General features: G+C 58.9%; 2 protein-coding genes and 1 long non-coding RNA gene across 6 annotated transcripts; 1 reads left to right on the top strand and 2 right to left on the bottom strand.

The window, feature by feature from the left end:
* Positions 1–2,989: 2,989 nt before the first annotated feature.
* On the bottom strand, positions 2,990–10,416 carry SSH3 (slingshot protein phosphatase 3). Of its 4 annotated transcripts, XM_042958769.1 has the most exons (15): positions 10,128–10,416; positions 9,578–9,618; positions 8,759–8,990; positions 7,694–7,812; positions 7,542–7,613; positions 7,124–7,189; positions 6,821–7,009; positions 6,644–6,737; positions 6,109–6,237; positions 5,984–6,030; positions 5,116–5,262; positions 4,718–4,918; positions 4,353–4,626; positions 3,901–4,036; positions 3,210–3,287 (listed from the first exon to the last, which is right to left on the bottom strand). In XM_042958769.1, the coding sequence occupies exons 1-14, from the start codon at positions 10,191–10,193 to the stop codon at positions 3,923–3,925; spliced, it is 1,791 nt and encodes a 596-aa protein (XP_042814703.1). In that variant the 5' UTR covers positions 10,194–10,416; the 3' UTR covers positions 3,210–3,287; positions 3,901–3,922. The 4 variants fall into 4 exon arrangements, with proteins under 4 accessions (XP_042814701.1, XP_042814702.1, XP_042814703.1 ...); XM_042958767.1 differs by lacking the exon at positions 3,901–4,036 and having other exon boundaries at positions 2,990–3,287; positions 10,128–10,415; XM_042958768.1 differs by lacking the exon at positions 3,901–4,036 and having other exon boundaries at positions 2,990–3,287; positions 9,578–9,615; positions 10,128–10,415.
* LOC122231239 lies at positions 7,212–8,152 on the top strand. Its single transcript, XR_006208433.1, has 2 exons — positions 7,212–7,770; positions 7,957–8,152. It is a non-coding gene; the product is annotated as an uncharacterized LOC122231239 (long non-coding RNA).
* Positions 10,417–11,396: 980 nt separating the features above from the next.
* Positions 11,397–21,466, bottom strand: ANKRD13D (ankyrin repeat domain 13D). The gene is made up of 15 exons (XM_042959011.1): positions 21,270–21,466; positions 20,711–20,846; positions 20,471–20,595; positions 19,664–19,709; positions 19,437–19,580; positions 18,995–19,184; positions 14,845–14,911; positions 14,365–14,446; positions 14,085–14,146; positions 13,851–13,981; positions 12,729–12,886; positions 12,518–12,640; positions 12,273–12,436; positions 12,102–12,193; positions 11,397–11,765 (listed from the first exon to the last, which is right to left on the bottom strand). Exons 1-15 carry the CDS (start codon positions 21,357–21,359, stop codon positions 11,552–11,554), a joined length of 1,824 nt encoding a protein of 607 aa, XP_042814945.1. The 5' UTR covers positions 21,360–21,466; the 3' UTR covers positions 11,397–11,551.
* Positions 21,467–24,294: the final 2,828 nt, after the last annotated feature.

Below are 24,294 nucleotides of genomic sequence, written 5' to 3'. Positions count from 1 at the left end.
TCGGGCTCCGTGCTGACAGCCCAGAGTCGAGCCTGCTTCAGATTCTTTGTCTCCCTCTCTCTGCCCCTCCCCCGCTCATGCTGTCTCTCTGTGTCTCAAAAATAAATAAAAACATAAAAAAAAAAAAAAAAATATATATATATATATATATATATATATATATATATATGTCCTACAGGTTTAGTGGCCCTGTGTGCACCAGAAAGTATATGCAAGAGTACTTAAGCATTACTTGGAATGAAAAAAATATATATCCATAAGCAACCTGAATGTTCTTTAGTAGATGAGCACTTAAATAAGTGGAGTCCATAGAATAGAATGTGTATGATTGTTTTAGGAATTAGGCAGAGCTTTCCGAACTGATGTGCCACTCTGTGCTATGAAAAAAATGTCAAAGTGTCAATGTTAATATGCTGTAATTTATGGGTTTTTTACGTTTATTTGTTTATTTTGGAAGAGACAGAGCACAAGTCGGGGAGGAGCAGAGACAGAGAGGGAGACCGAGAGAATCCCAAGCAGACCCCGCACCACTTCCAGTGCAGAACCCGATGCGGGGCTCAAACTCACGAAACCCGGAGACCTGAGCGGAAACCACCAGTCACGCTTAACCAGCTGAGCCACCCAGGTGCCCCTATAATTTGTTTTTAAAACAATACATAAATATATTTGATGACATAAGCATGGAACGTCTTTGGAGGGACTCAGAAGAAGCTGTAACAATGCTGCTTGTGAAGGATTGGAAAATAAGATCTAAAGGACACATACTTTTCATTGTATACCTTTTTTTTTTTTTTTTTTTACTTTTTTTGCCCCTTTAGCAATTTGTGTGAGGTGTGTGTGTGTGTGTGTGTGTGTGTGTGTGTGTGTGTTAAATCATTTGCATTCTTTTAAAGTAATCTCTACACCCAATGTGGGGCTCGAACTCACGACCCTGAGATCAAGATTATCAGTTGCTCTACCAACTGAGAGCCAGCCAGTTGTTCCTGTCCATAGATTCTGGTCAGCCCCTAGCTCTGAGTTCATGATAGGACTCTCCATTCCCAGCCGCAGAGGCTGTAGGAAGGCAGGGCCTGGCCTTGGCTTCCTTCCTGACACTGTCACCCTACCTGCCCCTAACCCTGGCTTAGGACCGCTGAAAGGGCAGCCTGGGTGAGACGCATGGTTGGCTGGAGGACGACAGGCAGCCCCACTGTTTGCTCAGAAGGGTGGACCAGCGAGGTGGATCAAGAATCATGCGAGCCTCTCTGGACCCCACCTGGGACCCTAGGCATGTCATCTACACACAGGTACACATGGTTCTTCCAGAGAGCGTGTTGGGGGTGAATTCCGTCAATGTGTAGGTGACATGTATCATTAACATATCCAAGTGGGAAGGGGGCGCTTAGGGATTTCCTAGTCTAATCCCTTTGTTTTACAGAAAGAAACAGAGACTTGAAGTGAAGTGAGTTATAAGTGGCCAAGCCAGGGCTGGATCCCAAGTTTCTTGTCCCTTGGTACTCTCGGAGTAGAGTAGTGCTGGGGTCCCACTGGGGTCTAGGTGAGAAATGGCCTTAGAACGGGGCATGAGTTCTCAAGTGGTGCCAGCTCCTACCTCTGAGTCTGCTTTGAAGGAAGGAGTTGCGTATCCACCACCTCCCCCCCCCGACCGAAGTAGTGTGTTTATGGGGCAGAGGATATGATCTTGGGAAGAGAAGACAGAAGTGACAAAGATGGAGTCACTTACTCTTTTTGAACAGTAAAGTGGAGCAAAAGGAACCTGGACGCAGAAGGGGGGGGCCCATCGAGGGTCCCTCTTCCTTGACAGGGAGGGACTGGCTTGGAAGACCAGGCCGTCTTGCATTGGAGCAAGAGGAAGATTCTTGGGGCCCACAGTGCGCTCGAGAACGATCGTCAAGTGTCCAAACAGAGCCTTAGCTTCCGGAACAGGCTTGGTCCTGTCCAGATAGGCGTCGGCAGCTCCCACTTCCTCATGGGTAACTCGCTTCAGCTGTCCCAACAGAGCCAAGCACCTGCTGCCCAGCGTAGACTTGTCCCCCACCCCAACCTGCCTGACTGGCGCAGGGGCAGCTAACATTTACCCAGGCCCTGCCCTAGGAAGTGAGGGAGACAGCACTGGTCTCCCCTCTTCTCTTCCCCATTCCTCTTCCGGCCCCACCCCACCACTACCCTCCCACCCCGCCAGTCCTCCAAAACGGGGCCTGCCTCAAGACACCTGGTGGTTGCTATGAGGAGGCCGGAAGGGCTAAGAGAGGCCAAACTCCGTGTGTAACCAGAGAAGAATCAGACTTACAGGCACACAGCTTTATCATAAAAGTGAAAATAATATGAAAATGTTTTTTTTTTAAATTTCTAAGTACAAAGCCAGATACTATTAAGACTGTGAAAAACTGGCCAGAGGCCGTGAAGGACAAGAAGACGACTTTCTTTGGCCTAGTGCCCTGTGACCCAGCGCACTGCTGTCGGGGAGTGACGTGGGGCGGGGGACAACAGCAGAAGACGGGCTGGTTGTGGAGTGCGGGAGGAAGGCCCCATCGGCGGGACCGCTCTCTGCTCCTCAGAGCCTCCAGAACTGGGAACTGAGGTTACTCTTGGCCTTTAAGGGCCACCGGTTCTCTGGCCTAGCGGGCCCCAGGAATGAAGAGGGGCAGGGGTGAGGCACACGGGAGTGGGTGAGGGAGGAAGCATGAGGCTTTCTGCACTGGGTTTATTCCCTGGCTGCAAGTGAGTGTTTCAGGCAGCAGCTGGGAATGAAGCAAGGTGCTCTGGCCCCCAAAGGCACTTTCAGTCTCTCTGTCACATCCCCGTTATAGAGAAGATCTTGAGCCCTTGGAAAGGTGGACACGTCTGAGACTTAAGGCCATAGGAGCTGAGGCTGTAGTGATGGAATCTCGGGGCCACTGGGGAGGAGCTAAAAGGAATGTGGACAAGCTGACAGGAATGAAGGGCGCTCGTCCCAGGAGCTGTGTTCAGGCGCCTCTATTTGTGTCTAGGGGGCCATGAGCATGTGTGAGGGCTCAAGCCTCGCCCTCCTCCCCACTGCCATCCACACTGGCCTGCCTCACCACCTTCCGGAGCCTGGATGTGGAGGAACGGCCGGCCTCTGCCTGCTCCTGCAAGGCCCGGGTCCGGCTGGCCACCAGGGCGGTGCTGTTGAGGGCAACCACAGACTGGTGGGACTTCAGGGCAGGCCAAGGCCCCTTGGGACCCGGCTCGCCTCCCTTGGCCTTTGAGAGCTGAGGGAAGGGCACCGGAGGGTCTTCTTCTGAAGACTCGTTTGAAGAAAACACCTAGAAGGGTCAGAGTGCAAGAAGAATCACTGAGAAGTCTTTCCAGGGCAGAGTTATTGAGCACAAAGCCTGGGGAGGGGCAGGTGCGGAATGTTAAGTGAATGTAGAAAATCTGAGCTACTCGTGGTCGTATTTCCATAGGAGGGAAGATAGCACCCCCGCCCCACTGCCCTGCTCCTTGGCCCCCACCGGTCTTCCTTCTGGCCCCAGAAGCCCTCCTGAGCTCCCCTGCACCTGCCGTATCCTTGAGGCCCCCTCCTCCTCCTCTTGCCCCCCTGCCTTTGTGCAGTCAGTCCTGAGAGCTGCAGGTGAAACACCTTCCGGGTACCGAGTGAAGACACTGCCTTTAGGAACACCCACGCTCGCTCACCCATCGACCATCCATACCCAGTGCCACCTCCTCCAGGAAGCCTCTCCCAAATGTTCCCGCCCTCTGTAAGGAGCTCTCTTTCCTCAGGTCAGCCATCTTGGCCTCCAGTCCCGTGGTGGGTCTGGCTTCCTAAGGCAAAGGCTAGTCTCCGGTCTTCTGCTTGTGCCCTGCAGCACTTAGCACGGAGGATGCTCAACTGCCCAGCCCGTATTTGGTCACGTGAGTGCCATGACCCCTCTGTACCCCGTCCTCTGGTGGGTTCCCCTCAGATTTGGGAGGGGCCGCAGAGCATCTTCTCCACCTCATCTGGGGTTGGCAGTTGGGTGTCCAGCTCTCGGCCTGGGGAGGATGCTCGTGCCATGGCTGGGCAGCCCTGCCCCTGAGGAAGCAAGTCCTTTCATCGGGCTGAGAGTTGTCTGCAGCCTTCACGCCGGGGCCGGCTCGGCTGAGAAGCCCACGCAGGTGCCTCCGGCCCCAAGGCTGCTCTGCAGCTCCCACGGAGGGCAGTGCTCACTGACCGCCCACGAGGTCTCCTCGGCTGCTCTGAGGGGACAGAAGTGAGCTGCCCAGGGAATGGTCCCCATGGGAAGTTGGGCCCCAGTCCTGGTCTCTCTCCTTCCTCCTGCCATCTGCCCCTCCCGCTTCTGTCCCCTGATGTGCCTCAGTCTGGGCTCCTTCCCTAGCTCCAGCCTCACCTCTGGCAGGTCACTGGCCCCTGAAATGCTTTCCAGCTCCGAGGAAGGCTCCAGGAGGCTGATGGACCTCATGACCCCTCGGAGGTTGATACGGGGCCGTGGCCCAGGCTCCTCTTTCAGGGCTGACTGGCTCTCCTCCAAACCCATAGCCTTCACCTCCCCACTGCCCCCTGGTTCCGGCGGAAGAGGCAGGAACGGTGTAGACGTCTCCGGGGCGAGGGGCTCCTCCGGGGAAGCCCCACCCACTTTCTGCTCCCAGATGTGGCTCTGCCGGCTGGAAAGAGGTGGGCCCCGGTCAGCTTTGAGCGACCCAGCAGCCACGCCCAGCGCCCACACCCACCTGCTCCCCGGCCCCCGGCTTGTACCTGGCGGTCAAGATGCCCTGGTAGGTCTGCAGCTGGCGCAGAAAGCCGGGGTTGGGGCGGGCGATGGGCCGGAGCTCCTGCACGTGGCGCAGAGCCTGCTCCAGACTCCAGCCATACTGCTTCATGGCATAAGCTATCACCGTGGCAGCTGAGCGGCTGACGCCCATCTTGCAGTGGACTAGCACCCGAGTGCCCTGTGCTCTGCGGAGGCAGAACACGGTCGGCCCCCGCCCCTTCCCCGCCCCATCGCTGTGAGGGGCCCTGCGGTGTGGGAGAAGGACAGGGAGTGCTCCGCCCAGAGCAGGGGAGGGAGTCAAGACCCTGAGGGCCGGGAGAGGTCCTGAGCCGGAGGGAAGAGGCAAGGGGACCACTTGAAGCTGGGGCAGGCGGAGCCCCACCTCGCGGCCTCCACGAAGCCGTGCGTCTCCTTCCAGTGGGGTAGCAGCTGGGCTGACTCCTCATCCCAGAGGCGCACGTTGTGGTAGATGAAGCGATCGGGGTAGAAGTTGTCAATCTCGCGGGCCACGTTCAAGATGTGGCTGACCCTGTAGCGGAGGGTATGCGGCCTGGCTGACGTTGCCAGGGGCACCAGGCCCGTGGGCCAGCGGACCCGGCCGACCCTGCTGGTTCTGTTTAGTCCTTGGTTCTGAGAGTCGGGTGGGGACGGTGCAGACGTGAGGGGAGAAGGTGGCCGTGACCTTGAGCGAATCATGCCGCCCCACCGGGGTTTGAGTTTCCCCCTCTGGTCCAGGTAGCTGCTGGGCTGACGGAAGCACTAAGCCCACTAGTCTCAGAAGTCAGTGGGAGGACAGCTTTGATCTAAGCTGAGACCGGGTGGATCTGCAGCAGCTGGGTGACGGTGACGGGGGCCACAGTAGGTTTCCCGGGAGCCCGTGGGGGACAAATGGCAGGAACCAAGGAGGGCAGGCAGCCAGCCCCCCTGCCTGTCTCTGTGAGACGCGGTCAGGTGGAGAGGGGCTTTTCTGCTTGGGAAAGGCCCTCAGGGCGCCCACCTCACTGCCGCCCCTCTTCTCTGTGTCACTGCGGCCTTCCATATGGGGCTTGCTTTACAGAGTGGGGAGGAAGCGGGCCGGGGGAGCTGCCAGCAGGGCCCCAAGACCTTGCAGGGGGGAGGGGGTCGGAGGCAGAGCTAGCAGCTGCTGGGGGGGGGGGATCTGGGGGTTTCTGGCCAGGTCGCCCCTTGGGGTGAGGCCAAGGGAAGGGGAAGACACAGGCTAGGTGGTCCTGAGGGGCCCGGAGCCCTACCTGTTCCTCTGTAGCTCCTCCAGGTTTGCTGCATTCCACTCTGAGCCCTGCGGAGGGACAGAAGCTTCACCCTCCGGCTCCCCCACCTGCGGCGCCCTCACGCCCGCCCTCACCCTGCTGCTCACCAGGTAGAGGTGGGGGAAGATGCGGGAGGCGCGGTCCTGCTGGGCCATGAGCAGCAGCATCTGGTTATCAATGAAGTCGCGGTACTGTTGGAGAGGACGGCCCAGGCGCAACTCCAGGGCCTGGCGGATCTGCAGGCGGAGCCAAAGGGGAGGAGAGGCTGGGGGGGGGGGGGTGCCTTGCAAGCGTCCTGATGCCCCGCCCTTCCCTCCGGGGCCTCAGAGGACAGCACCTGTCCATCTAGGCAGAGGAGCTGAAGCCAGGCGCGGGGGACTGGCTCAGGACTGGGGGAAAGCTCTGCCCCCGTGGGAGGATTCTCCACCCCCACCCCCATCCCCCACTCCCCACCCCCACCCCCACCCCCCGGCCCGGGGCCCAGCTCTCTCCTGGCCCCCGCTCCTCCCCAGCACCAGCCCAGCTTTTATTATTTTTTTTGAGTAAGCTCTACACGCGACGTGGGGGCTTGAACTCATGACCCCGATGTCAAGAGTCGCATGCAGCACCGACTGAGCCAGACACGGAACCCCCCCGGCCCACCTCTTTGGAAGTGACGCTCTCCAGGTCGCTGGTGTCCAGCACCTCCCACAGCTCAGCCCGGATCGCCTGTTCCATCTGCTCCTGCTCTGAGGGCCTGGGAGCCGAGCCGGTCAGTCCAAGAACCCCTTCCCAGCTCCGCCATGGCACCCTCCCCTCTCCTCCCCTGCCCGCACTGACCGGCCAGGCTCGGCGCTGGGAGGCCGCAGGGATTCCAGGTCGGCCATGGCCATCCACTCGTTGAGGCAGCTCTGGTCAGAGCTCAGTCTGTCCTGGTAGTATCCAGCCCAGGTAAGGGCACTACCCCCTGGCACAAGACCGCTGCCAAGAGCCGCCTCACATGCCTGGTGCAACACCTGGAGTGTGGCCCTAGGACAGAGGATGGGCTGGGTCACACTCTCCTCCCTGCCGCCCCTCCCCAGACCCTCCGACCGGCTCTGAGAAGAGGAGGCCGGCCGGAGACCGGGCCGCCCTAACCCTTACCACATGGTCTGGATGGAGATGGGCTTGAAGATTCGGCTCTGCCCACCGGACGTCACGCTGAAGCCCCTGAGGGAGACCAGGTGTGGGTAGAATCCAACTCCAGGCTCTGGGACAGAGCTCCTGAGAGGCCAACCTACTTGCCACCTCGTGAGGCTGGCCCTCAGAATATGTACACACACAGCATTTGGGCTTCAAAATGAGCCCCGTTTGCCACACCTGGGGTGGCCGAGGCCCAGAGAAGTTAGGCGACTTGCCTAGAGTCACACAGCAAATCCAAGATGGAGCTGAGTCGGCCCAGGCCCCAGATACCCAGCCTGCATTTCTTCCACTGCTCCCCACTGCCCAGTCACCCTCTCCGGTCCATCACCCTGCCGACCGCCCTCTCCCCTCTCTCCTCCCTCCAGTCGCCATCTCTTACCCGTCTCCATCTAGGTACACCTGGGTGTCACTCCAGAGAGGTAAGACCAGGCCCAGGGTGCAGCTCGGGGAGCTGGCCGGGGACAGAAGAAAAGCCATTGTTCCCCAGCATCTCACTTCCTTGCCCCCCTCCCTTCCTCTCCCTGCTCGCACCTGCTGTCGGGGAAATCCACTCCCAAGAGGACTGTCTCATCCTGGCTCTGATGTTCTCTTGTGGAAACTACCAGCAGGTAGCGGAGCCGAGGGGGCCGTGCCGCCTCCAGCTGGGCTGCCTGGGGAAGATGGGGAGGGGGAAGCCCAGGGTCACAGCGGCCCAAGAAGACCCTGCACCCCCCGCCCCCCCCCCACCTGACATACACGTGGGCCTAGAAGAGACCTGCTGCCTGCTTGCTCTGTGCCCATCCTCCTCTTCCCAGATTCCAGATTGGTAGTGATAACCCAGTGGCTGCCAACTTTGGGATTCCATGGTCCAACAGAATGTTTAAGAAGATTTTTCGTAAAGGGGGTATGTATGGAAAAAAGGGGAGAATGGGCCTAGCACCCATTGCCCATTTTCAATTTCTGCCCAGGAAAGAGGTTTAAAAAAAAAAAAAACAAAAACCTTTTCCACTTGCCATTACCATCATTTGATTCAAGAAAGGTTTCTCATCAAAGAAATACTAAAGACAATCTCATAACAAAGGACAGTGCTTCCGTGGAATAAATTCAGCTTTCGGAAAGACTGCCTCCATTTTGTTTTTCCCATCTTGCTGCAGACAGTGAGATGCCCCACAGGCATCTGGGAACTGGTCCACCGGCTCCCACCTCTGCCCCACCCCGCCTGGCGCCCCTCCAGCTCAGCAGGCCCTCTGGAGCACCCGGCCAGGCCTGAGGTGTGCGCACAACTCATGGGGTCAGGAAGGTCCTGTGCTGGTTGCACAGAACCCCACCTCCGTGTAATTCCCAGCTCTTGGACCTGATCGGGCCTTACAGGCTCATGCAGGGCAGACCCCCATCATTTCCCGCTCCTCCAGAGACCTGAGGACGTGATCGTGCCTTGTTTAAACAACTAGCTGAACCGGGAGGCTCATCAGGGTTTGGGGGATCCGTATTACTTGCCCTCGTACCACTGCTCCCCAGCAGACACACACGGTGGCTCCCTTCTACCCTCGCCTCCCCCCCCCCCACCCCTCAAGAGCTGGCTCTCTCCCCTTCTCCGAGGGCTCAGCGGCCCCTCACCAGGCGGATGTCGTCCTGTGGCCTCAGCAGCTCCACCATGAGGTGCAGGTGCTGACTCTGCTCCTGCTTCTGGGGACTCTGGGGCCCCTGCCCATCGTCTGTCTGGTCGCTGTGGGGCTGTTCTTCCCCCGGGGGTCCCTCCACTGCCTCAGGGCCAGCGTCAGCTGCTTCTCCATTGTCCTCTCCGTCCTGCAGTCCCAGGACAGCCCCACGGAGCACTGCAAAGCTCTGCCTGGTAGGGCAGCAGGGAAACCACTTTACGTCCGTCATCCCCCTCAAGGCGGACGTGCATCAGATTCACCCACCAGGCTTGTTAGAACAAGTGTCGGGCCCCGTCCCGGGGGAGTCAACAGGTCTGGGGTGGAGGCCTGAGAATGTGCATTTCTAAGGAGTTCCCAAGTGCTGAGGCCACCACATTTGGGGAACTACTGTCTTGGAGGCTGCCAAGCCCCCGAGCCACTTGTTTAAGTGGGGGGGGGGGGGGCAAGGGTTGCTCCCTTTCCCTTCCCCCCTGCCTATCTCAGGAGATGCTGTAAACTTGGTGGGGACCCAGGAGCCCTTGGGCCCTGCCGTCCCATCCCTGCCCTTTGGCTTGTGACTACTGACCCGAGCCAAGGTCCAGAATAGTGGTGGAGGAGCCCCGACTGACCGGGAGGAAGATAAAAGCAAAGGCAGCCCGGTCAGCACTGCAAGCCCACTGTGCCCACCAGCAACATTGCCCCACATATGCAGTAGTTGGTTCGGGCCGAGTCCTCCAGTAGGGCGGGGGCCAGGCCTGGCAGCTGGAGGTAGTTGTCTCTGTCCCGGAGAGGTGCTCACCTTCGCTGGAGCCGGCTTCTCCGCTTGGATGCCTGGTCCTGCTGAGAAAGCAGCCCCCGGGGCAGAGTGAGGTGGGGGGTGGCAAGGACTCTCCTCTCTGCTATCAAGGCTGTGGGGGTGGGGGGGTGGGGGTGGGATCGCCCCACCCCCCAACCGGAGACTGGAACCAGGAAAGATGTCAGATCCCTTCCCACCCCGGTCCACTCCCCACCTGGAGGCACCGCGGGGGAGCCTGGGCAAAGGTCCAGGTAGGGCAGCTGGGGTGAGTGGGTGGGGGTGCTGGAGGTGTCCAAGGGGTTGGCCCAGATCTGGGCCTGGAAGAGGGTAGGGCCTCCGCAGGCTGGGCTGGTGTTCGGGGCTCCGGATCTTGCCTTGGTCTAAGTTCTTGGGAGCCTCCAGACCCCCTCCCAGTCCCCTCCAGCGAGACACTTAGGGTCCCTCTTCCCACACCCCCAGCCTCAAGGGGAGGCTGGCAGTGGGCAGGACGCGCTCCCCGGGGCCCAGCTGGCAGCCAACTGCGTGGGCCGGAGCACGGCAAAGCCAGACTTACCGTGGGCCCTACAGGCGTGGAGTGGCCGCTGGCCGGAGGGGAGCGGCTCACTGTGACCAGGGCCATGGGGCCAGGCCGGGCACACCTGGGCCCGTCCGGGTACGGTGCCCTACCACGGCCCCACGGACAGTCCCTGCCCCGCAGGACCAGGAAGGAGAGACCGGAGCCACCAGGGCCTGGCACCTCCTCGGGGGCGGCCCTTAAAGGGCCAGACGCGCGTCCAGCCCGCGTCCAACCCGGTCTGCGGAGCCAGCACCGAGCAGCCGCCGCCCCTCCCTTTGCGTCTCCTCGGTTCGGCCGCCTCGCCCCCGCCCCCCCAGCACTTTGGAGGCGGGCCCGGGGCGGGGCGCAGGTGCGGAGCGCGGCGACTGGGAGGGAAGTGGTCAGAGGTCCGGCAACTTGCAGTCTTCGTTCCGGGGTTCCGGGGTTCGGTCCCTCCTTCTTGGAGGCGCCCCTGCCCCTGCCCCTGCCCTCCTGGCTCCGCCCACCTAGGTCACCTGAGTTCTGCTTTGGGCTTCAACCGTTCAGTTACCCAGATTGGCACCTAGGGAGGCAGGACTGGGGACACAGGTCTCAGAGAGGATCAGACACAGTAGGTCTTAGGTTGGAGGGCACCCCAAAATTATTTCTTCTTGCTGACTGGCCCTCATGCTTCCACTCTCTGCACAATCATTGGGAGACATGCAGAGCTTGGGGGGAAACCAGGCAGAACTTAGAACTAACCCATCGCAGGATCACAGGCCATCCTCAGGGCCACCTTGGAGGTGAGCAGGGCAGAGTTGAGCAGGCTCACACTGCAGCCTGGGAAGGGACTTGTCCAAAGTCACTCGGATAGAACATGCTCGGATAGAACAGGCAGGAACCCAGGCCTGGGGTACAGGGGGCTCCTCCCAGTTGGTTGGGAATAGTCTGGAGGCCCAGCCTTTCCCCTCCTTGATAGGAGCAGGGGTGGGTTCTGGGAAAGCCTGAGTGGCAGGAGGAACCTGGATCCCCAATAGGTGGAACAAGACTACAGGGAGCGGATGTTTGTGAGGCACATACTCTGTAAGGGACTTGACGTATGTTGGTTTGTTGGTTCACTTCACCCTCCCAACAGCCCTGGGGGCTGGGAGGTGGTCTCATTTTACAGCTGGGGAAACAGGCTCAGAGAAGCTAAGGGGGCCACAGCCAGGATTCAAACCCAGGTCTGAGGCCACTGCCCACAGTATCTCCCCTCGATGTCGCCTCCCATGCTTTGTCATCCCATTGAGCAGAACAAGCCTGCTGCTGAAAGTCTCTTTATTTCCACCTTGGTCTCCAATGCAAGCCCATCCCCAGGGCTCCGGGCCGGCAGCTGAGCAGCAGAGAGTTTATAAATAAATAAGTTACAAAAGCAGGTGGGGGAGCAGACCAGACAACCCTCCCAGGGACTGGGTACTCGGTGCTCAGTGCTCCGTGAGTGAGAGCCGCAGGATCCTCTGTAAGTCTTCCTCCTCCTGCTGCCCCCGCCGTTCCCGCTCCTCCTGCTCCCTCGAAGACAACTCCAGGGCCAGGCGAAGCTGCTCCTCAAAGCTTGGGGGGGCCGGGGCCGGGGGTGTCCTGTGAGGGGACTCTGGGCCATTGGGCTCTGTGGACATCCGCAGGCTCTCTTGGAGGGCCCTTCCAGGCAAGGCGTGAGAGGGGAGAACAGACCAGTGAGCGCTAAGGCTGGGGAAGAAGGCCAAGTGTTGGGACATAGCTATGGAGGACAAGGTGGCTGGGACCTGGGAGACCGGAGAGAAGAGACGAGGCAGGGGACCCTGTGTCTCCCATCCTCATGCTGCCTTTGATGGCAGGCCACGTTGCTTCTGGAGGGTGGCCTCGGAGAGGGCATGGGGTCCTGGGACCAGCACCTCCCCGCCACCCACCGCCACCAGCCAAGGACCCCCTGGCTGGCAGGCTCCTTGGGGCAGGGCAGGCCGAGATACCGTCCCAGTAGGTGCTAGCGGGCCTCACCGCTCCAGCTGAAGCTGCTCCTCGTAGGCGGCGGCTTGGGGAGGAGGGTGGGCACCGGGCCGGGTGTTGGTCAGGGCCTCCCAGACAGTCACCTGCAGCAGACAGAGCCCGGAGCTGTCACCTCTGGCGCCCCTGCCCACCCCCAGGGTCTGGCCGCTGCCCGCGTCCCACCTGCTCCGCCTCCGCGCCCGCCTCAAGCAGGCTCTGCCTGATGGCGAACTGGAGCAGGGCGTCGTCCTCGTCGCGAAGGGGCTCGCTGCGCTCCGTGCCCAGCACGCTGTACCCCTCGGGCACCTCAAACACGGCGGGGTCCACCTCACACGGGAAAGGGCTCCCTGCGCAGAAGGGCAGCACTCAGCCCCGGGGCTCAGAGACCAGCGAGCAGCACCGCCGGCCCCCCTCGCCCGCGGCGGTACCTGAAGCTGTGACAGCAGAGCCAGAGCTGGGGGCCGGCACCCACACCGAGCTCAGGGGCTCGTCACAGCCACACAGGTTGCTGAAGGTGATGCGGGCGTTGAGCACGTGGAAAAGGGGGATCTCTGCGAGGAGACAGCCGAGCCTGAGCCAGAGGCCGGCACCACCCCGGGAGCTGCCCCAGACCCCCGGCTGCCCCAGACCGCCCCTCACCAATCTTGACTGGGAAGCCGGGGGGCAGGCGCAGGGTGATGAAGTCACGCAGCTTGGCAAAGTGAGCGTTGCTGATAGCCATCAGGTCAATGATGGGCGTCACCTGGTCACCCAGGGACAGTGGGTGCTCCTCGCTCAGCCACAGTGTTGCCTTGAACCTGCACAGGACGTGAGTCAAGGAACTCCTAATGGCCCCTCTGCTAAGACCCACCCACTCTGGACACCTGCCTTGACTCACACCCTCTGCCGGGCCTGAGGTGCCCTCTCGTCTGCTCAGCTGCCCCCGCCTGCCTGCCCCAGGAGCTTCTGTCCTTTGGCCCTACCGCCCGAGCTGCACCCAGACCCTGGGCCCAGGCTGGGGCCTATGGCAGCTTGAGCCAGCTCAACTCATCTGGATGGAGAGGGCAGGGCCGGGCTGCTGGCTTCAATCATGGCCTTGTCCACAGCCGGGTCCTCCTCTCCAGCCCACAGCTGGCCAGCACCTCACACTCTGCCACACTTTTGGGTCCAGCAAAGCCCAGAGGTCAGGACGACCAGGGTTCGAATCGAGCACTCGGTGGCTAAGTCTGCCTGTGGTTCATAGGGCAGTGCTGGGCTCACCGCAAGTTCTACGTCATGGCTCATGAGATCCTCTTAGCACCCTTGTGGGCAGGTGGCTAAGTGTGACTGGTATTTTACTGAGGAAGAGAACAGACTCTCGGAGGAGAAGACGTTTCCTGGGGCCACAAAGCCGGGAGACAGTAGAGCTGTGAGCCCTTCCCCTCGGCCACAAGCTGGCCTCCAGAAGGTGCTCATTCAGTTGAACAGAAAACCATAAATGGGTGGTGCTGCTCATTCACTCATTCATTCATTCATTCATTCACTCACTCACTCACTCACTCACTCACTCACTCACCAAAGAAGAGTAACCAATCCTCTGGTCCAAGCCCTCTGCCAACAACCATGGTTAAGACAGACCTGGCTCCTACCCCCAAGGAGGAGAGTCTAGAAGGAAGCTGGCTGCATGAGTGGGTCCCCCACTCTGGTGGGCCCCGTGTGTGACAGGAGTCTACAAGGGGCTCGGGGGACCAGGCGGCATCCGTGTCCCTGAGGGAAGTCCCCAAGCCAGCCCCACGACCTCACCTCTGCACTTTGCTGGACATCTCAATGGGGCGGCCGATGTTCCTGGACTCCAGGCTGAAGTTGGGGTCGAAGTATTCACTGGGGGAAATGGCTGTGGGGTTGGTGGGGCTGGCGGCCTGCTGCACAGGAGCCTGGGAGGGTCCCAGGACTGGGCTTAGTGCTCAGGAGGGTGGCTGCCTGGCCCTGCGTCACGGCCCCCTGCCCGTGGCCCCCAGCCCCCTGGGCCCGGCTCACCCCGCTGTGAGAGGAGTGCTGCTGGGCCATCCCGAGGAAGGACTGGAATGGAGTCTTCCCTCCTGAGAAGGGGTGGGAGCCCGTGAGGAGACTTTGGGCCACTGCCCCCCGACTGCCCCCACCCACCATCCACCCTGGGAGCCTTTGTCGGGTGGGAGACTGAGCACACGGGAACGGGGAGGCCTCCCAGCTCATGCCGGACACTGCGGCCCTGGCCCCGGAGCAGGGTGACCCCGGCATATGGTGTGACTGGGCCACAGGCAGGCGCACCTGGGTTTACCTTTGCTCCTCGACTTGTCCTGATCAGAGAGGTGCTCCGTGCGAGTGCGTGTCACCAGCTCCACGTTGGTGGCACTGTATACCTGGGGAGCAGGGGGGACACAGGCAGAGCTGAGGGCTCAGAGCCTGTCCCCCACACTCAGCCTCACCGGTACAGAACCCAAGCCCTCCTCTCCGCCGGGACAGACAGGACCTCGCCCCCCACAGTGGAGGAGGTGGCAGGGTCTGAACCATGGGGACTCAGTAACGAAGGGAAAATGCTCATTTTATCTCGGTAACCTGGGTCGGGGCTGGTGCCGGGGTGATCCCTATGTGCTCGGCAGGGCCTGGGCACTCGGGCCCCACTGAGTTCCCATCGCCGCACAGGGCCTCCAGAGCCCGTGGGCTACTCTGTCTCTCTTCCACATGGGTGGACATGGAGAAGGGGTGGGGTTCCTGGGCCTTGTCTCCTACCCCAGCCCCCACCACTAGCCTCTCCTGCCTTGGCCTCGTAGCCGCTAACGGTTTCCATCTTCTCAGACCGCCAGCCCCAGATACCACATTTGTTCCTGAAACAGACCAAACAGGAGCTCATGAGGACCCGTGCCCTTCAACCTTAGCCAAAGCCTTCCCTTCCAAAGACCCCTTCCAATTAGCCTTCCCACTGTGAAACACGCAAGGGCCTTGATGAGGATGCCTGGACGGCTGGCGACCATCAAACAAGGACTGGGGACTAAAAAGTACTGAGGGATTATCATTGATTTTGTTAGGTGTGATGACAGTGTTGGGGCTGGTTTTAAAAAACATCCTCTGTTAGAGTCGTGTGCAGAAGCATTTACTGTGAAAATGATAGGACACCTGGGATGTGCTTTAAAATAATCCAGGGTAGGGGCACCTGGGTGGCTCGGTCGGTTGAGCGTCCGACTTCGGCTCAGGTCATGATCTCACGGTTTGTGGGTTTGAGCCCTGCGTCGGGCCCTGTGCTGACAGCTCAGAGCCTGGAGCCTGTTTCAGATTCTGTGTCTCCCTCTCTCTCTGCCCCCCCCCCCCCACTCGCGCTCTGTCTCCCTCTGTCTCAAAAATAAACATTAAAAATTTTTTTAAAAAATAAATAAATGAAATAAAATAATCCCAGGTGGCTCAGTCAGTTAAGTGTCCGACTTCAGCTCAGGTCATGATCTCACGGTTCACAGGTTCAAGCCCCACATCGGGCTCTGAACTGACATCTCAGAACCCGAAGCCTGCTTCAGATTCTTGCCCCTCTCTCTCTCTCTCTCTCTCTCTCTCTCTCTCTCTCTCTCTCTCTCTCTCTCTCTAACAAAAATAAATAAATAAACATTAAAATAAAATAAAACAAAGCAAAACAAAATAAAATAATCTGGGGTAAAAAGGAAAAAAGCAAGAATAGATTCAACAAGATAGGCAGAATGTTGGTAAGTGTTGAAGTGGGGTGATGGGAACTTTCTAACTATTCTCTCTCCTCTCATACGTACATGTTTGAAATTTGCCATAATACAAAATGAAAAATAAAAGTACGACAACAACAATAACTGCAACACATCAACAGACATCCATTTCAATAATGGACAGGACAAGCAGACAAAAGATCAACAAGGAAACAGAAGACTTGAACAACCCTATAAGCCAGACTTAACACACTTCCCTCGAACACTCCACCCAACCACAACAGAACACATTTTCTTCTCAGGTGCACGTGGAACATTTTCCAGGATGCATTATATGCGAGGCCATAAAAGAAGCTTCAATAAAACTGAAAGGAGAAAAATCCTATAAAGTATGTTCCCCAACCACTAGGGGATGAAATAAGAAATCAATAACAGAGTAAAGATTTGGGAAACTCACAAATGTGTGGAAAGTAAACAGCACACTCCTAAAAAACCCAAAGGATTGATGAACAGATCAAAAGAGAAATCAGAAAATGCTCTGAAATAAATGGAAAGAAAGATTCGATACATCAAAACTTATGGGACGCAGCTGAAGCAGTGCTTAGAGGGAAATTTACAGCTGTAAATGACAAGAAAAAAGTAAAGACCTAAGTAAGTGGGAAATGATCACATGTCCTTGGTAGGGGGCACCCAACATTGTTAAGATGGCAGTACTCTGCAAGCTGAGTTACAGATTCAGCGCAAACCCTATCAGAATCCCACCTGGCTTCTTTGTAGAAATTGACAGACTGAATCTGGAATTCAGGTGAAATTGCAAGGGACCCAGAAGACCCAAAATAATCGTGAGAAAGAAGAACAAAGTCAAAAGACACACACTTCCCAATTTCAAAACTTACTACGAGGCAGCGCTTAATTAAGGCAGTGTGGCACCAGCACAAGGACCGACAGAAATCAACAGAATGGAATGAAGAGTCAATTGATTTTCCACAGGCGTGCCAAGACCATTCAATGGGGAAAGAACAGTCTCTTGAACACACGGTGCTGGGACAAGTGGATCGTCACCTCTAAAAGAATGAAGTCGGACCCTTACCACCCACAAATATGAATTCAAAATGGGTCAGAAGTAAGAACTAAAAAGTATACGGGGCGCCTGGGTGGCTCAGTCGGTTAAGCATCCGACTTCGGCTCAGGTCATGATCTCACGGTCCGTGAGTTCGAGCCCCGCGTCGGGCTCTGGGATGACGGCTCGGAGCCTGGAGCCTGCTTCGGATTCTGTGACTCCCTCTCTCTCTGACCCTCCCCGTTCATGCTCTGTCTCTCTCTGTCTCAAAAATAAATAAACGTTAAAAAAAAAAAAGTATAAAACTTTCAGAAGAAAACACAGGGGAAAATCTTTGTAACTTTGGATTTGACAAAGTCAAATATTGGTAGATGTGTGATGGTAGAAGCACAGGTGACAAAGGAAACAACAGATGCATCGGATCTTGTGAAAATTAAAAACCTGTGCTTGAAAGGACGCCATCAAGACATGTGAAAAGTCAGCCCATAAGATGGGAGGAAATATTTGTAAATCATGTACCTGATGAGGGATGTACATCTGGAGTATGTAAAGAACTCTTGCAACTCAATGATAAAAAGATAACCCAATTGTTGGGGCACCTAGGTGGCTCAACTGGTTAAGCATCTGACTCTTGATTTCAGCTCAGGTCATGATCTCACATTCGTGAGTTTGAGCCCTGCGTCGGGCTCTGCGCTGACAGTGCAGAGCCTGCTTGGGATTCTCTCTCCGTCCCTCCTTCCCTCCGTCTCTACCCCTCCCCTGCTCGTGCTCTCTCTCTCTCCCCTCTCTCAAAATAAACATACATATATATACATATGTGTATATATATATATACATATGTATATATATGTATTTTTTTTTTAGAAAGATAACCCAATTGTTTAAATGTGCAAAGGATCTGAACAGACACTTCTCCAAAGAAGATATACAGATGGCTAATAAGCACATGAAAAGGTGCTCAGTATCACTAATCGTTAAGGAAATGCAAATCAAAGCCACAATGAGATACCACTTCTCACATCCACCACCACGGTGGTTACAATCCAAAAATAAATAAACGAACATCAAGTGTTGGTGAGGACGTGAAGAAACCAGAACCCTCATACACGGTGTGTGTGTGTGTGTGTGTGTGTGTATGTGTGTGTGTGTGTGTGTGTGTGTGTGTGTGTAAAATGCTGCAGCCCCCTCGGTAAAGGGTCTGGCAGTTCCACAAACAGTTAAACATCCAGTTACCATGTGACCCAGCAATTCCACTCCGAGGCATACACCGGAGAGAAATAAAAGCTTATGTCCACACAAAAACTCGCGTACTGATGTTTCCAGGAGCATTATTCATAAGAGGCAAAAGACGGAAGCAATCCTACTGTCTGTCAGTAGATGAATCCATAAACGAAATGTGGCATAGCCATACGATGGACAGCCGTAGAAGGAATGAAGTGGTCACACGCTACAACCTGGATGAACTTGGAAAACACCCTGCTCGGTGAATGAAGTCACAAAAGACGCCCTAGTGTAGGATTCCATGCATCTGAAAGTCCAGGATAAGCAAATCTGCAGGGACGGTCAATCACTGGCTGCCTAGCGCTGAGGAGGTCGGGGGCTCCAGGCACTGGAGTTGGTAGCTAAAGAATTTCTTTTTGGGGTGAGAACAATGTTCTAAAGTCAACTGTGGGGATAGCTGCCTATCTGTGAACACACTAAAAACCGCTGCGCTGTATGGTGTATAAAACTGTATTCCAATTAAGCCGTTTGCCTGTCTGTTTTTTAAGGTAGTCCTGAAGTCTGTTCCTGGAACTGGGACATACGTCGTCAGCGAGAACAGCCGGGCCGGTAGGGTCAGATTCCTCAGCTACTACCCACAAAGGACTCTGGCCCAGAAACAGCCATCCTACTGAGAAACCAACACTGGGGCACACAGCGCCCTGAGCCACAGCCTAAACCCCTGTTGTTATGGGAAAACACGTGAGGCCAGAAGTGAAGGCGCTGGGGACCCCGACCCAGCCTCCTCTGCCCACGGACAGCCATGCAGGGCCCCGAAGGTTGCCACAGGGGGTCTGAGAGAGCCGCTGGGCCCGCGGTGACCCCCGCCCCCATCTGAGCAGCCTCTGTGGGTGGCCCAGCCTCCCAGAGGCCCGAGCCGGGAGCCTCAAGGGCACCACCTACGGTGCGGCCGGGCTCCAACTGACCTCTCGAAGGCCACATTTCGAGTGTCCAGGTGGGTGGAGACGATAGGAGAGGTGAGACGGCTGGCCACGTGCTCTTCAGTGGGCCGCATGGCGGCCAGCAGCGCTTCCGGCTCGTGCAGGGCGAGCCCCAGCGTCTCGGTGTGCACCACCTGCCGGTCGTGGTCCACTTCCATCACCAAGGCTCCCGCCTCTGCCAGCCGGAACGGGTGTGTGAGGGGGACACGTCAGTGCTGGGCCGCAGACAGTGGGGAAAGGGCCGCCACGGTGCCCTCAGCCACCTGCTGCTAAGTGGGTGAGGCCCCAGCCCCCGGGTCCCCTCCGCCCTCAACCTCTGTTTCTACACCTGGGAAGCAGAGAAGAAGGGCACTGTCCTCACGAGCCACGGGAGAACCTGGGCTGCTCTGGCCTGCCGCGTGCCCGCGGTGAGTCCCCCACAGCTCACCCTGGCCCTTGAAGATAAAGCTCCGCCGGCCGCGCTGCCAGGTCATGTGCTCAAAGCCCAGGAGACTGGTGTCCACCCGCAGGCTCTCGCCCCGCTTCCACACTCGGTACACGTCACTCGGGCACATCTTGGACACGAGGGGCACTGCAGGGGGTGTGGAGGTCACCAGGGTTCTTTCCCAAATCGCCCCTCCCCGGCCCCCGGGAAGCCAAGAGGTCCTCACTCACCCCAGCTGGTGAACTCCCACTTCATTTCCACGTAGAAATCGGGGGCCTGAGATAGACCAGAGCACCTGTCAGGGTGTGCCTGGTGCCGGGGACCAGCGGGCCTGGGGGGCTCCTTGTCTATAGCCCCTTCTGGGAGCCCAGCCCCTCAGCAAGTCTTAAAGTGCTGCTATGTCCCAGATATGCCCCCACCACAACCAAACCCCATCCAGCAAAGGGTGGGCTAAGTGGGGCCCTAAAAAGGTCTTGGAATAATCAGATGGTAGGTATCTGGGACCTGGAGGTCAGTCTCCACCTGGCCACTAGCCTGCTGAGGGGCCCTGGGGGAACTTCTGCTCCCCCTGGGTCCCAGAGTCCTCATCACTGATCTGGGCCTGCCCCTGGGGTGGGGGCCACGAGGTAGGGTGCCCTCCCAGCCAGGCTTCTTCACGCTTGAGGAGGGCGGACAGGTACTCCGGGGTACCAGGCCACACCTGCTGGTCAGATGAAACTCTCCCTCTAGGAAATATGCATTCACCAGGAGGCCCACATCTAAAGCTCTGCAGAGACTTCTGGTATGAGGGACCCGGGATGTCGTTGGCCACGGCTTTCCTCCCACAGGGCCTGATGTCACCCATGTGGGCCTGGACTCCTGTCTTTCCTACACAACCCCGGGCTGCAGTCCAGAGAGAGGGATGTCGTCTACAGCGTTGGGAAAACAGGCTGCACAGACCGAGTAGGTGACCCGAGGGACCCCCGTGTAGTCGTCACGGCCCCTTGACGTGGCACCCTACCCCTCCCTACCGGCCACACCTGTGCACCCTGCTGTACCTGGCGGAGCTTGCTGAGCAATTCTGGAATGCCAGCCAGCCTCTGTGTGGCCCTCTGGTAGTCCCGGTACTGGAGCACCAGCTGCACCATCTCCGGGTCCCCGGTGCTGACCGCCTCCTGCAGGACTAGGGGCACCGGGCTGCTGGGGGGGGAGCTCACCAACGGCCCCAGGCCTGACCGCTCGCTGCCGCACCAACCCCACTGCCAGCCTCGGGGGAGCCCCTCTGCCCTCTGTAGTACCTGCCCAGCCCTGGCAGCTCTCTTTGCCCACATTGGCATTGTGTCGAAGGAGCACTCTCACGGACTCCAGGTTCCCCAGGGACACAGCCAGCTCCAGGGGAGTGCGCCCCCGGGGGTCCTCCTGTTCAATGTCGTGCTGGGAGAGATGGGACACTCAGCACAGGGCAAGTAAGGAGAAGCAAGAAGGCCACTAGGCTGAACCTGGTTGGGAGTCATTGTGGGAAATAAAGATAGCAGACAGACCATGGAAATGGCAGAGGATGGCCTGCGTGTCCTAATAGGAAGGGGGAGGGGGCAGGTGGGAAGAGCCTGGGGGCCAGAACCAGGCTGCTGGCTCTCGGCCTGGCTCAGGGGTGATGTGGCGCGAAGTCGGGGGCTGGATGCAATGTGAAGCGGGGAGACGGGCTGGGCAAGGCCCAGCGCTGGAAGCGGAGGCCAGTGGCTCAAGCGAGAGGGGCAGGTGACCCGGGCTTCGGATCAGGCCTGGCGGCCTCCAGGACGGAGACCTGGCTTTGGGTGGGCGGCCCGGAGGACGGCCCGGGTGCCCGGTGGGCCTCACCTGGCGGCTGTGGAGCGCGGCCTCCAGTTCGCGGTGCCGGTTCGCCCAGACGAGCCGGTGCAGCGGGAAGGTGGGGCCCGGGCCGGCCATGCTGGGCTTCAGCACCGCATCCCGGGAGGGAGGGCGGGCGCGGCGGGGGCGGCCCAGCCCCGCCTCGGCTTCGGGCCTGGCGCGGCCCCCCCCCGCCTCCAGTCCGCGCCGCGCGGGGTTGCGCCCACCGCAGCCCCCGCGCCCCGCGGCTGTAGCGGCAGCGGCGGCTACGGCGCTGGCGGCGTGGAGGGCGGGCCGCGCGGGCGGGGCTCGCTGGGGCGGGGCGGGGCGTCGGGCCGCGCGACCCCTCGCCTCCCGCAGCCATGGCGACCGCAGCCGGGCCCGCGCGCGCGCGGGGGGCCGGCGGGGGGGGGGGGGGGGCGCTGCCCAGTCACCTTGGCAGCCGCGCGCGCCGGGGAAGGAGCCGGGGCCCGCGTCTGCGGGACCCTGGCCTCAGCCGGGCCTGGGTCTGCGAGGGGCGGGCTGGCGGGCTGGGCCTGACTACGGCTCCGCCCTCAGCCTGCAGGGGGCGCCCCAGGTCCAGCTCAGACCGGGTTGCGGGTCCGGAAAAGGAAGGAGGGAGTCCGGGGGCGGGGCGGTTCAATCAGGGGCGGAGCTTGGGCCCCCGGGACGTGCGCACGCATGTGCGCGTGCGTGCTCAGCGGGCAGTGGTCCTCCTGTCTTTGGGTTATCTGCGTTTCTCCCGCTGCCGTCCGCCGGTTCCCGGGTTTTCCTACCCGCCGCGGGTACCGACTATGCCTGTAAGGGCGGGTGAGCTGGGGGAGCCTGGCTCCCTTTGCCGTCGCCTCCGAGATGTCCCTAACTGCTGGCCAGCTTAGCGTAAAGCACCTTCCCCAGGGACCTAGGCCAGTGTTTAGTGGTCGCCACACCATGGGCTGGGCCCAGCCATGCGGGGAGACGCCCCGCGGGGGCACCGCAGTCAGGGATGAGAGTACTGGGGAGTGGGGGCAGTGGGCCTGGCTGGAGTCAGACCTCTCCTGGTGGACTGCCCACCGTAAATGGCTGCCTTCACCCACCGCACAGATCCCTTTTGCAGAGGCTGCACTTTGCTGCCAGTGTCAGGAAAGGAAGGAGAGTTTCGAAATCAGGGCCGGTCCCTCAACCCACACCGGAACTAGGGTGCAGGCCTCAGCTAGCTGCCTGAACTCTGGCACTGTTACCCTAGACTTAGGCTGGGATCTGGTGTTGGTGGATGGTGAGGCAGCCGCCAGGCTTGGCCAAGGCTGATCCTCTGGTCTCAGTCTCCCGGTTTGTAAAATGACTGACTACGTATTTTAACCTAGAAGTTTGAGCTGAATCTCTGGGCTGGGAGGGTCAGGTTGCCATTTTCACCCTGCCCTCTCACTGGGGCCAGGTGGCTCCTGTGCTATCTGGGATCACTTGGCCACCCCACCCTGTGGTATTGTCGGGTCACTGTGATGTCCTTGGTTCTCTAGCAGTTCAAAGGCGTCTGAAGGTCCGGAACTCTACATCAGGCCCTGCTGGCCACCCCGCTGCAGCCCTCTCTCACCTCCACCTTTTTTGAAAGGGGCTCCTCCCTCTCCCAACCTTTTCAACCCAAATCTAACAGCACTTCTCAGGCCCAGCCTCTCCTGATTTCTGCAGTCTTGAACACAACTCCCCACCAGCCTGTGAATCCTAATTCCATTGTCTTCTCAACCCTTTTCCAGGACCCCTTCTCCCTCTCAACCCCCAAGTCGGGCTTCTTTCTCCCTACCTGAAAGCCTGTTTCTAATCACCCTGATGCCACCCGGAGGACTGCATTTCATCAGTCATCATGGGACTCTCATGGGACGTCTCTATGCCTGGTGTCCCATGCTATCCCATTAGCATTACTAAAACCAGATCTGGTCACATTCACCCTCTTTCCTCAAGCTGCACTCACTGCCTGTTTTAAGGCTGAGCATGCCCCAGACCTCCCTGTGTGCCCTTTCAGACTCCTACCTCTCTCGTCCCCAAGTGCAGCCCATTCCTGGTGGGCAATGTTCTTCCCGTCTGGCCTCCCTGCCTCCTATCCTTTGCCTCCCTCCATGCATCATGTGCTGGGAAATCAGTGACTTGTTCTACAGCCGGCCCTCATCATGCAGCTTGTCCAGAGCCTTCAAGGGACTTCCCAGAGCCTAGCCAAGTTCAGACCCCACGTCCATTTCCAACTTCATCACTAAGTGCACGCTGGGCTCTGGGCCAGGATTAGCCTAGTGTTCAGGAACTCCCGGGCTGGCTCCTTCCCACAGTGCTCCTACCAACCTGAGGCATTCCTGACTGCCTGGCCGTTTCCTCCATCGGGAACATCCTCCCCAACACCCCACCCCAGTGCTGCAGGCCTAGCTTAAAGGCCTTTCCCTCCCAAGTCTCAGCCTCTACTCCCAGCAGCCTTCCTTCTCCACCTGCCGTGCTGTGCTCTGGCTGTGGGCCCCTCAGCCCTGCCCAGCAGAGTCCAGCACGCAAGGGGCAGCAACCAGCATCACCACACAGGGGCCTGTAGGGCAAGTATGTGGGGAAAATGAGGTTGAGCAGAGCCTCCGGGTAGAGACCAAATGCTAGGGGATCCCTCAGGCCGCAGGAACCCCTACTGGGGGGCTGCACAGCGGGGCAAGAGGGAAGGCCAAAGCCAGAGCGGTACAAGGGCCCAGAGGCTACTGCGTGACCCCAAGGGCAGAGGTGCCTGACTGCCCGAAGGGTGTCCTCAGCACAATGCCTGGCAAGCTGAGGTGCTCGGCCGATCAGTCCAGATGTGACACCAAGCCCATCTTCATGCTTCCCCTTGTGTGGGAGGATGAGCCGGTGGGGCGGGAGAGGAGGCGTGGAGCCCCCCGCCCTACCCCGGGGAGGGACTGGGCCAAGGCAGGCTGGCCCTGATGCCCGCTGTGGCAGCAGAGGGGACCTGGCCCCACCAATACCCTCTCCCCTCAGGCCCTAGCCCAGCGGCGGCTGAAAATGGTCACTGGGCACAAAAGAATCGGACACGGTCAAG

This window comes from Panthera tigris, chromosome D1 (assembly GCF_018350195.1).
Source record: "Panthera tigris isolate Pti1 chromosome D1, P.tigris_Pti1_mat1.1, whole genome shotgun sequence".
Taxonomy (NCBI): domain Eukaryota; kingdom Metazoa; phylum Chordata; class Mammalia; order Carnivora; family Felidae; genus Panthera; species Panthera tigris.
The sequence above is the reverse complement of the archived record's forward strand: the minus strand, read 5'-3'. Positions and strand labels throughout refer to the sequence as shown.

Coding starts and splice junctions, on each gene's coding strand:
- SSH3 (XM_042958767.1), bottom strand. CDS start 10,193: ATGGCCCTGGTCACAGTGAGCCGCTCCCCTCCGGCCAGCGGCCACTCC. Junction 7,010..7,123: donor ATCTCCATCCAGACCATGTG/GTAAGGGTTAGG, acceptor CCTCTGTCCTAG/GGCCACACTCCAGGTGTTGC. Junction 3,288..4,352: donor GGGCCAGTGACCTGCCAGAG/GTGAGGCTGGAG, acceptor TGACCCTTCTAG/GTGTTTTCTTCAAACGAGTC.
- ANKRD13D (XM_042959011.1), bottom strand. CDS start 21,359: ATGGCCGGCCCGGGCCCCACCTTCCCGCTGCACCGGCTCGTCTGGGCG. Junction 14,447..14,844: donor TTAGCGGCTACGAGGCCAAG/GCAGGAGAGGCT, acceptor CCTGCTCCCCAG/GTATACAGTGCCACCAACGT. Junction 12,437..12,517: donor CTCTGCTGTCACAGCTTCAG/GTACCGCCGCGG, acceptor CCTTCTGCGCAG/GGAGCCCTTTCCCGTGTGAG.